General features: G+C 38.9%; 1 protein-coding gene across 1 annotated transcript in view; it reads left to right on the top strand.

Moving 5' to 3' along the window:
• The window catches only part of LOC146714520 (uncharacterized), a 21,231-nt gene extending 10,642 nt beyond the window's left edge, over positions 1-10,589 (top strand). The window contains exons 6-11 of the mRNA XM_085450932.1: positions 2,605-2,664; positions 8,614-8,676; positions 9,309-9,374; positions 9,718-9,780; positions 10,040-10,105; positions 10,208-10,589. Of these exons, the coding sequence (XP_085307058.1) occupies positions 2,605-2,664; positions 8,614-8,676; positions 9,309-9,374; positions 9,718-9,780; positions 10,040-10,092 (305 nt within the window). The 3' untranslated portion in view covers positions 10,093-10,105; positions 10,208-10,589. The remainder of the gene's footprint in view (positions 1-2,604; positions 2,665-8,613; positions 8,677-9,308; positions 9,375-9,717; positions 9,781-10,039; positions 10,106-10,207) is intronic.
• The last annotated feature ends 1,846 nt before the right edge of the window (positions 10,590-12,435 follow it).

Raw genomic sequence — 12,435 nt, 5'->3', positions numbered from 1 at the left:
ACAAGCGCAAATTCAAACGCGATTTCAATACATCACATATTGACAGTGGCTCACTGATGCCAATGACATAATTACCCAGCTACATTTCCGAAAGAATGCAAAAGCATTGACATATATTTTTCCTTCCTATGATAGCCCGACTGGAAAAATTGCTAGCCCCGGGACGTCGGGCTAGCGATTTTGCGAGCCCTATATCTGATTGAGGAATCACTCATCTTTGGAAAAGAGAGTTTATTACAGAGAAATGGCTCTTTCCAAAATAAAAGCTATACTATACGCTTCTTCTGGGCTATATTCAACATATCAGGTCCCCATAAGGAGAATCATGTGCTAACGGCTGTCTAAATGACTCGGGTAAAGTTTGTAGCATGCCTGCTTGTTGTTTTTGTCTGCTTCCACTTGTCTTTTGCCTGGGGCTGGATGGCCAACACGTTAACGAGCTAACTGCGATAACACACTAGTTCCCACCCCATGTAATTGAGCATTGCGTGGCACATCCAACATACTGTTTTACTTTAGTCCATGACGCGCTTACCTTCAGGGTCATACGTCACATGAAGACCAAAATAGTTCCAAACGCCACATCTGAATGAGGGTGGGGGAGGTTCAATTTGCCATGTTGCAAGGAGAGCTTAACTTCTGTCTCGCTAGCTTGCCCTGCGCTCAGTGAATCTGCGTTCGACTACTCCGCCTAGGCTGCACTGTCGAGTGCAGCCTAGGCGGAGTAGTCGAACGCAGATTCACTGAGCGCTCAACACAGACAGCATCGTCAGAAGGAAAGTTGATAAAAGAAATAAAAAATTTTGTATTGTTCGATACATATGCGCACCGAACCGAAAGCACTGTATCGAACGGTTCAATATCGATACGAGTATCGTTGCACCCTTAGTATATATATATATATATGTGTGTGTATGTATATGTATATGTATATATATATATATATATATATATATATATATATATATATATATATATATATATATATATATAGGGAGTGCAGAATTATTAGGCAAGTTGTATTTTTGAGGAATAATTTTATTATTGAACAACAACCATGTTCTCAATGAACCCAAAAAACTCATTAATATCAAAGCTGAATGTTTTTGGAAGTAGTTTTTAGTTTGTTTTTAGTTTTAGCTATTTTAGGGGGATATCTGTGTGTGCAGGTGACTATTACTGTGCATAATTATTAGGCAACTTAACAAAAAACAAATATATACCCATTTCAATTATTTATTTTTACCAGTGAAACCAATATAACATCTCCACGTTCACAAATATACATTTCTGACATTCAAAAACAAAACAAAAACAAATCAGCGACCAATATAGCCACCTTTCTTTGCAAGGACACTCAAAAGCCTGCCATCCATGGATTCTGTCAGTGTTTTGATCGGTTCACCATCAACATTGCGTGCAGCAGCAACCACAGCCTCCCAGACACTGTTCAGAGAGGTGTACTGTTTTCCCTCCTTGTAAATCTCACATTTGATGATGGACCACAGATTCTCAATGGGGTTCAGATCAGGTGAACAAGAAGGCCATGTCATTAGTTTTTCTTCTTTTATACCCTTTCTTGCCAGCCACGCTGTGGAGTACTTGGACGCGTGTGATGGAGCATTGTCCTGCATGAAAATCATGTTTTTCTTGAAGGATGCAGACTTCTTCCTGTACCACTGCTTGAAGGTGTCTTCTAGGAACTGGCAGTAGGACTGGGAGTTGAGCTTGACTCCATCCTCAACCCGAAAAGGCCCCACAAGCTCATCTTTGATGATACCAGCCCAAACCAGTACTCCACCTCCACCTTGCTGGCGTCTGAGTCGGACTGGAGCTCTCTGGCCTTTACCAATCCAGCCACGGGCCCATCCATCTGGCCCATCAAGACTCACTCTCATTTCATCAGTCCATAAAACCTTAGAAAAACCAGTCTTCAGATATTTCTTGGCCCAGTCTTGACGTTTCAGCTTGTGTGTCTTGTTCAGTGGTGGTCGTCTTTCAGCCTTTCTTACCTTGGCCATGTCTCTGAGTATTGCACACCTTGTGCTTTTGGGCACTCCAGTGATGTTGCAGCTCTGAAATATGGCCAAACTGGTGGCAAGTGGCATCTTGGCAGCTGCACGCTTGACTTTTCTCAGTTCATGGGCAGTTATTTTGCGCCTTGGTTTTTCCACACGCTTCTTGCGACCCTGTTGACTATTTTGAATGAAACGCTTGATTGTTCGATGATCACGCTTCAGAAGCTTTGCAATTTTGAGACTGCTGCATCCCTCTGCAAGATATCTCACTATTTTTGACTTTTCTGAGCCTGTCAAGTCCTTCTTTTGACCCATTTTGCCAAAGGAAAGGACGTTGCCTAATAATTATGCACACCTGATATAGGGTGTTGATGTCATTAGACCACACCCCTTCTCATTACAGAGATGCACATCACCTAATATGCTTAATTGGTAGTAGGCTTTCGAGCCTATACAGCTTGGAGTAAGACAACATGCATGAAGAGGATGGTGTGGACAAAATACTCATTTGCCTAATAATTCTGCACTCCCTGTATATATATATATAAATTTTTTTTTTCCTTTGTGGATTTCATTATCGTGACAGGGAGGCTTCGTAGAGCGGAGGAGAGTGCCATTTACTCTGATGTAAAGATGGGAGCTGCAGGTAAGGTCACAACAGTCTCATCCAGTTATCCGGTCATTGCGTGTAGTAGTACTGATCACTAGAGTTGAATCTTGCGCACATGTGGAAATTCATATCCAAAAAACAAGAAGTCTACTTTTAGAAATGGTTTCCAGCTGTTTCTTAGAGATATTCCCCCATATTTTTGGGGTTTTGTTTTGTTTTGTTAGTTTGCGTGTTTTAGGGGAGACCAGGTATGGTTGTAACACATTTTGCTCCAGCACCCATAACACAATTAATTTTTGTGCTAGAGGTCACAAACCTTTACACAAATTACCCATTTTTTCCCTATAAATGTCAACCATTCAAAGCCCTGCAAGAATACCACAGACCTTGTGTGTTAATGTTAAATACATGGTGTTCCTTTGTTATCACCTACTCCACAATCAGGGTGGGTTGTAACACATGCTGGGGAGAAGTGTAAGTCGACACCAGAGAATGTGCTTCAAAAAAGTGATGTATTGGAATAAAATAACAGTTTTTGTCTCTATTTCTCTGTGACTGACCATAACTCAAACACACCCTGGCATGTGCAGCTGTGTACATTAGATTAGTAGAGCAAACTTTCATAATACGACAGACACTTAGTAAAAAGTTAGTACAATGCAAGTCTGTGTGGTGGAGTGTGGTCTGAGCATGAGAGGAGAAGAGGCAACTGCACAGAAAAGACACATAATAACTCCAGCTTTGTGTCTTTTTAATTTCAGCTAAGGTATGGAACAAATCGCTTCCTTTTCAGCTCAATACTAAACGGGTAATATTTTCTCTGAATACGGGACGAAACTCCGTCATACTAGCTAGTACACAGTACGAGTTATTGTAACCAGAGATGGGCAGTAACGCGTTACAAGTAACGCGTTACTGTAATCTGATTACTTTTTTCAAGTAACGAGTAACGTAAGGGATTACTATTGCAAAAACGGTAATTAGATTACCGTTACTTTCCCGTAGGAACGCTGCGTTACTGCGTTACTAAAACCGTGATTTTTTGCGAGAATGTCTCATGACAGTGACGTAAGCGAGTGCGCCGTTAGTGACAACAGCTGTGTGCAGATCAACAATGGATCATATATCGAGTGCGGGAGAGAGTATGAGCGTGCAGCGTTTAAAGCGTGGAAGCACTGACCTTACTTTGAGTTTGATTCCATAAAAAGTGACAAAAACATTAGCGTCCATCGTGCGTGGGAAGAAAACTTCTTTTTACAGCGAAAAAACCCCCTAAACTTCCGAGTAAGCACCGAGTGCGCAACGACGTAATGGGAAATTCACAGAGAAACTCGCGGATTCTTCAACTGACCGCGGCACACCTGCACCAGGGTAAACCTCCGCCTACCCCAGTCCTGCTTTACAGGTGAAAATAGAGCAACAGGACCGCTGAGTCTTTGACTTTATTTATTTTCTGCTGTGTTTTACTTGCATCTATTTGAAAGAGTGAGTGTAAACACAAAAAATATTTTATTTTATGTGCTGGAATGTGTAGAAAATAGGTTTAAATGTTAAACTAATTTATTCAAGTCAGAGAATGTTGCATATAATTAAATTTTTGCTTGATGCATAAAGTTAAAAGATTAAAACTGATCGAACAAGTTTTAAAAAGAGACTTTTCCATTTGATAACAAACTAAAAACCAGCAACAAACAACTTAAACATAAACAATTACAAAGAAAGAACAATACAGTATCCACATCTGAACCAAAGAGTAAAACAGTGAAATGTGGATTATTAAATATTAGGTCTTTCTCCTCCAAGTCTCTGTTAGTACATGACTTAATAATTGATCAACAAATTGATTTACTCTGCCTTACAGAAACCTGGTTGCAGCAGGATGATTATGTTAGTTTAAATGAATCAACACCCCCGAGTCATTCTAACTACCAGAAATCTCGAAGCACAGGCCGAGGGGGCGGTGTGGCAGCAATTTTTCACACCAGCCTATTAATTAATGAAAGACCAAGACAGACTTTTAATTCATTTGAAAGCCTGATGCTTAACATTGTCCACCCCAGCTGTGAAACTCAGAAACCAGTCTTACTTGTTATCATCTATCGTCCACCTGGGCCTTACACAGAGTTTCTGTCTGATTTCTCAGACTTTTTATCTGATTTAGTTCTGAGCTCAGATAAAATAATTATTGTGGGTGATTTTAACATCCATGTAGATGCTAAAAATGACAGCCTCAACATGGCATTTAATCTGTTATTAGACTCAATTGGCTTTTCTCAAAATGTAAAAGAACCCACCCACCACTTTAATCACACTCTAGATCTTGTTTTAACATATGGCATAGAAACTGAACATTTAACAGTGTTTCCTGAAAACCCTCTCCTGTCTGATCATTTCCTAATAACATTTACTTTTACAATAATTGATTACACAGCGGTGAAGAGTAGACTTTATCAAAGTAGATGTCTTTCTGAAAGTGCTGTAACTAAGTTTAAGAATATAATCCACCCGCTATTATCATCTTCAATGCCCTGTACTAACATAGAGCAGAGCAGCTATCTGAACGCTACCCCAACAGAGGTCGATTATCTTGTTAATAATTTCACCTCCTCACTACGTACGACTCTGGATACTGTAGCTCCTGTGAAAACTAAGGTCTCTAATCAGAAGTACCTGACTCCGTGGTATAATTCTCAAACACATACCCTAAAGCAGATGACTCGTAATCTGGAGAGAAAATGGCGTGTCACAAATTTAGAGGATCATCATTTAGCCTGGAGAAATAGTTTGCCACTTTATAAGAAAGCCCTCCGCAAAGCCAGAAGATCTTACTATTCATCACTGATTGAAGAAAATAAGAACAACCCTAGGTTTCTCTTCAGTACTGTAGCCAGGCTGACAAAAAGTCAGAGCTCTTTTGAGCCAACAATCCCTTTAACGTTAACTAGTAATGACTTCATGAACTTCTTCACAAATAAAATTTTTATCATTAGAGAAAAAATTACCAATAATCATCCCACAGATGTAATATTATCTACAGCTAATCTTAGTACCATTGATGTTAAGTTAGACTCTTTTTCTCTAATTGATCTTCCTGAGTTAACTTCAATAATTACTTCCTCCAAGCCATCAACGTGTCTTTTAGACCCCATTCCTACAAAACTGCTCAAAGAAGTCCTGCCATTAATTAATTCTTCGATCTTAAATATGATCAACCTATCTCTAATGATCGGCTATGTACCACAGGCCTTCAAGCTAGCTGTAGTTAAACCTTTACTCAAAAAGCCATCTCTAGACCCAGCAGTCTTAGCTAATTATAGGCCAATTTCCAACCTTCCTTTCATATCAAAAATCCTTGAAAGAGTAGTTGTCAAACAGCTAACAGATCATCTGCAGAGGAATAGTTTATTTGAAGAGTTTCAGTCAGGTTTCAGAGCTCATCACAGCACAGAAACCGCTTTAGTGAAGGTTACAAATGATCTTCTTATGGCCTCTGACAGTGGACTCATCTCTGTGCTTGTCCTGCTAGACCTTAGTGCAGCATTCGATACTGTCGACCATAATATCCTATTAGAGCGATTAGAACATGCTGTAGGTATTACAGGTACTGCACTGCAGTGGTTTGTATCATATCTATCTAATATACTCCAGTTTGTGCATGTAAATGGAGAGTCCTCTTCACACACTGAGGTTAATTATGGAGTTCCACAGGGTTCAGTGCTAGGACCAATTCTGTTTATATTATACATGCTTCCCTTAGGCAGTATCATTAGAAGACATAGCATACATTTTCACTGCTATGCAGATGACACCCAGCTCTATCTGTCCATGAAGCCAGATAACACACACCAATTAGTTAAACTGCAGGAATGTCTTAAAGACATAAAGACCTGGATGGCCGCTAACTTTCTGCTTCTTAATTCAGATAAAACTGAGGTTATTGTACTCGGCCCTGAAAAGCTTAGAAATATGGTATCTAAGCAGATTCTTACTCTGGATGGCATTACCTTGGCCTCCAGTAACGCTGTGAGGAACCTTGGAGTCATTTTTGACCAGGACATGTCCTTCAACGCACATATTAAACAAATATGTAAGACTGCGTTCTTCCATTTGTGCAACATCTCTAAAATTAGAAATATCCTGTCTCAGAGTGACGCTAAAAAACTAATTCATGCATTTATTACTTCCAGGCTGGACTACTGTAATTCATTATTATCAGGATGTCCAAAAAACTCGCTGAAAAGCCTTCAACTAATCCAAAATGCTGCAACAAGAGTCCTGACAGGGACTAGAAAGAGAGAGCAGATTTCTCCTGTTTTGGCTTCCCTTCATTGGCTTCCTGTTAAATCCAGAATTGAATTCAAAATCCTGCTCCTCACATACAAGGTCTTAAATAATCAGGCCCCATCTTATCTTAATGACCTTGTAGTACCATATCACCCTATTAGAGCACTTCGCTCTCGCTCTGCAGGCCTACTTGTTGTTCCTAGAGTATTTAAAAGTAGAATGGGAGGGAGAGCCTTCAGTTTTCAGGCCCCTCTTCTGTGGAACCAGCTTCCAGTTTGGATTCAGGAGACAGACACTATCTCTACTTTTAAGATTAGGCTTAAAACTTTCCTTTTTGCTAAAGCATATAGTTAGGGCTGGACCAGGTGACCCTGAATCCTCCCTTAGTTATGCTGCAATAGACATAGGCTGCCGGGGGATTCCCATGATGCATTGAGTTTTTCCTTTCCAGTCACCTTTCTCACTCACTATGTATTAACAGACCTCTCTGCATTGAATCATATCTGTTATTAACCTCTGTCTCTCTTCCACAGCATGTCTTTTATCCTGTCTTCCTTCTCTCACCCCAACCAATCACAGCAGATGGCCGCCCCTCCCTGAGCCTGGTTCTGCCGGAGGTTTCTTCCTGTTAAAAGGGAGTTTTTCCTTCCCACTGTCGCCAAAGTGCTTGCTCATAGGGGGTCATATGATTGTTGGGTTTTTCTCTGTATCTATGAAGCGCCTTGAGGCGACTTATGTTGTGATTTGGCGCTATATAAATAAAATTGAATTGAATTGAATTGAATTACATTTTGTATGATGGATTATGTAGAAAAAGTAGAAATGGGCTGAAAGATCTATCACTTTATCACCTCTTCAGGTTGTAAATCGTGTTTTTAAAAAGTAACTAAGTAATTAATTACTTTTGAAAATAAGTAATCAGTAAAGTAACGGGATTACTTTTTGGGGGAAGTAATCAGTAATTAGTTACTGATTACTTTTTTCAAGTAACTTGACCAACACTGATTGTAGCTGACTGTAAAAAGTAAGCATAATGAAAATAAACTACACCTGAACTTGGTTTACATCTGACCCAGATAGACTGCAGGTCATAACTTCTTACCTGAAGTTCAGTTCACCTGACACTGGGACCGGTGGCCGCCTCCGGTCTCTCCTCCTCCTGCCTCCCATTTCCCTCATCCACCTGCTGGCCTCTGTGGAAGCTCCACCATAGCCACCACCAAACAACTGACTTATTTTTACACATCTGCCAGCATCTGATTATACCATTTTAAAAAAAAAAAAAAAAAAAAAAAAAATTTGCTACAAATTTGGTGCTACAAAAAACAAAACAAAAAAACTTTTGTATGTCACAACCAGTTTGTTCTCAATAAAATCTGCATACACTTGCAACCATGACAAGCACCATGTGAAATCAGGGATGGAAGTGGGTAAAAACTGAAATCATCATGTGACTCCTATCTCATCCCTGAGATAGATAGGATGAGATTAGTGGCGTTACAACTCTCCCCATGTTACAACCATACCCAGAACTTATCTATATCTTTAAATATAAAACACATTGTATGTCTTTTGTCTAAGACAGCTAAGCATACATAAAGACAACAGTTGATTTTCATTTCAGTTTCAGTCAACCTCTTGTCCCTTCAGTGAATAGCTACATATCATATTTCTGCTGAATAAATATCACTTCTCTTTTAGAGGACAGTCTGATGTATGCTGAGATCAACCACCACAAAAAACTAAAAGCCAAGAAAAACAAAGGTGAGCAAAGTCTGCCATCATCTCCACTGAGTATTGTTCAGTCTGTTTCTTATCTTAAAGATGTAAATCTTCCTATGTTACAATTTCTATTCACAGTTTACATAATTTAATAAAAGCTTCTTCTTTTTTTTAATCTTTTTTAATTGATATAATTTGTTTTTATATGAATTGTTCGTCTAAGTACAATTACATTGATTTTTTTTTTTAAGTATAAAATATATCTTATAGATTACTGTTGTAGCAGTGTAGCAGTAGCAGTGCATAAATAATCACATTAGGAAGCACTTTTATTAGTAGTAATAGTAATAATAAGATGAAGACGAAGAATCAATTCCATTCTCTGTTTCAGCACAAGTAAAATCAGGTGCATTCATATCTAATGACTAATCATTTTTTAAATTTAATTTGTTTTAATTATTAATTTATTTTATATTTCAAGGCTTCTGTATAAAACTTTGATTTGATTTCTCTTCCATGCAGCAAAAAAAGCCCATGTTTTTTTTTTTTGTTTGTTTTTTTTTCTATTTATTTATTTTTTGTGCTGTTTTATTTTCTAATTTTTGGACAAAACAGTTATTGATTTTAATTATGTGAATAGGAAGAAATTTAAATAATTGTCTTTCTACTTACAGGAAAATCAAGTCCTGAATCAACCAATGAAGCAGTTTACTCCGAAGTCAAATTAAAAAGAGCTCTAGGTAATATGAAAATATAATTATTAAATCTAAATCTAACTATATCCTCACTTAACATTTTTTGCATAAAACGTTGAAGGCAAAAGTTAGATATGTCATCTTTAGTATTTGAGCTTTAAAGTTAAGATTTTGCACATTTTTGCAAAGATATATGTAAAAAATGTGTAATATTTAGGTACCGCTGTGTCCAAGCTACTTACACTTTCTTTCTTCACTTGTGAGATTATCTTCAGACCGTTGTAAATTTCTTATATTTTACCTCCATCCACCTTTTTCTGTTGATCCATCAGCTGTATGTGATATTTGTGTTGCACAAATGTATGCTGAGATCTCATATCTCTCTTAGAGGACAGTCCAATGTATGCTCAGGTCAACTGCCGGGATAAAGGAAATACTAAGACAAACAAGGGTGAGTAAAGCCTGCAATCATTTACAGTGATGACATGGATAATTTATTATAATGATTTATGATTAAATTTAAAAATGTAAATCTGTTTGTTTGTGTGTGTGTGCATTTTTGTTTATATCACTAATAAAAACAGTGATAAAGAAAACTTTCTTAACCTGTGGTTTAAGAAAATTATTGTTGTTTTTGTTGTTGTTGTTGTTGTTGTTGTTGTTGTTATGAGACTACACAAGTCTTTTAAGTAAACTTCTCTCCATTACAGGAAAATCAAGTCTTGTGTCAGCTGATGAAGCAATTTACTCTGAAGTCAAATGAGGGAGCACTCTAGGTATTTATGCTGACATGGAGTATGATGTGATGATTTATTCTTGTTCTTTAGCTCATAATATTGTTTCAAATTGGAAATCTTGTTGTCTTTTTTGCTTTACAGATCAGTGAGGAGAGCTGTAACAGCAACCCCAAAATGAAGCTTTTTATGAAGCCACTGTTGCTCCTCTGCTACCCAAGTGTCATACACACCCAATAAGTATAAGAGTTATAGGTCATCATCATTATGAAATACAATATCTGTATTAATAACTGTAGACATATTACTGTATTTTAGCACACAAAAGTACAAACTGGTGTGCTTCTGTTTAGTTTCATGCTCTCTCTATTCACTCAGTGATAATAACAGCATGACTTACGGTCAGCTTTTTCAGTGTTACGTATGGTTTATTAATGTTTGGGCAATAAACACGGTATACTTTTGTATGCAATAATCTTCTATATTATTAAAAGAAGACTGATATAATATGATATATATCTGATTGTATTTGTGCAAAATACTAATGAACCTGTTGATGTCAATTATGGAATAATTTGCTTTTTCTCCATGAAAATATGCGTTCATATTATAATATGTGTGTCTGTGGTTGTGTGTGTGTGTGTCTGAGAGAGAGAGATACATACATATAAACATACAGAATGTGAGATGCTGTGTTTGCTCCAGTTCAGTGTGGTGGCAAGGCCCAAAAATAATATCTGCCCGGGGCTTTTCACAGAGTCATGAAAGACCTTATCTTCATCTCTTTGACTACAGAACTAAAATGACAAAGAACAATCTAAGCTGAATGTGTACAAGCTTATGGAAAACATATTTTAGCTCTGACAGCTGGTAGACAGAGAGCATAGACACAGAACAACTGTCTGTGACTCACCGGCTGAAGAAGTGGAAGAGTGAGAAACTGAAATGTCCAATCTATGTTCGTTTTGGAGTCCGGAGAATTGCTGGGAGCAGAAAGGCAGAAACAGAGTTGTCCCCAGGAGGGACAAACCAGGATTCAGGGACAGGAACAGAAAAACAGCACAACATGACACTCAGTCTGGGCCTGTATAGGACCTCATATGGGTATTCTGTAATTAGTGTTGCCAACTGTCCCATTTCAGCTGGCACATCCCATATAATGAGCAAAATTGGTTTGTCCCTTATTCTACCAAATATCATGAAAATTGATGGTTACCCGCAATGTCACACACAGTGCATTTTTACACTATGCCCAGCTTGTTGTGCACTGTGCTTCTGGCACGCCACGGTGTCCCTTATTTGATATTTAAAAGTTGGCAACCCTATCTGTAATTGACATATCATTTACATATCCACGTAGGCTGCCCTACATCAAATGACCAGCATATCTCTGTACTTCCAAATGAGCTGTTAAAGGGGTCTTTGTGTGATCTGTCCTTGGTGAAGCAAATGGACGAAAAGATTTGACACATTGACAGAGCTTTTCTCCACCACTGCAGCACCAATGTAGAAAGATGTCCTGGTCCACCACTTCTCCTCTGCTTAGGCTTAGCCTTTCACCAGCCCCTCACTCTTCATCCTCCATGCTCACCATTTCTTCTTTTCTGCCAGTACTTGCATCTCGCACGATGAAGAAGCTCTTGATGCTGAAGTAGTAGTTACCAGCCCAAGACCTGCAGCATGTCTGGGGAGCTCACCTTTGCCCATTTTTCTGGAAATTCCTGACTCAATGTTGGCCAGCTCTTCTGGCTTGATGATACCAAGCAGTTCATTGGTGGTTCTGCACCTAGTTAGTCTGAGGCATCTGCAACCTTAACTCCTCGAGCTCCCTCTTCCAGGTAGAAGCTCCCACCTATGTTGCCCAGGATAATTGCTAATCTGTGAGCCCTGTGCAGCTCAAGCTTTAGAAACCCAGGCTACCAAAGCCTCCTGAGCAGCTCCAGGTTCCCGAGTCATCTCTGAAGCCTTCAGTGCTGCTCTAGTCACCAGTCATCCCATACAAACAGAATCAGAGCCCATGGGCCCTGAGCAACCAGGACCAGACGCCATGGATTTTTCGCCACCGAGTTCAGAGGGCCTCTGTGTTCCTGCGCTGCTACAGTTGACCTCCAACCAAGGCACCTAAGGTTCATTGTTCTGGTCCCAGTCCCTTCCAACATCTTCATCAAGATGATAGAGAATTATGTGTGGGATCACATTTTTTTTATATTTAAAATTAAATGTCTATCTATGATTAGCACACTTGGCTCGCAGTACTAACCACAGCCTGCTCATATATTTCTCTGTGGAGTTTCCCACAGAGTAAGCCAGAATAAACTTTACTCTGACTTCCTCTGACAGACCAAAGATGTCCTTGAGAATGGCTGATTCTC

The sequence above is a fragment of the Copadichromis virginalis genome, linkage group LG3 (genome assembly GCF_057382275.1).
Source record: "Copadichromis virginalis isolate Kocher_CV1m ecotype Utaka linkage group LG3, C_Virginalis_male_GT1.1, whole genome shotgun sequence".
In the NCBI taxonomy this organism is placed as follows: Eukaryota; Metazoa; Chordata; class Actinopteri; order Cichliformes; family Cichlidae; genus Copadichromis; species Copadichromis virginalis.
This window is presented reverse-complemented; position numbering and strand designations above follow the sequence as displayed.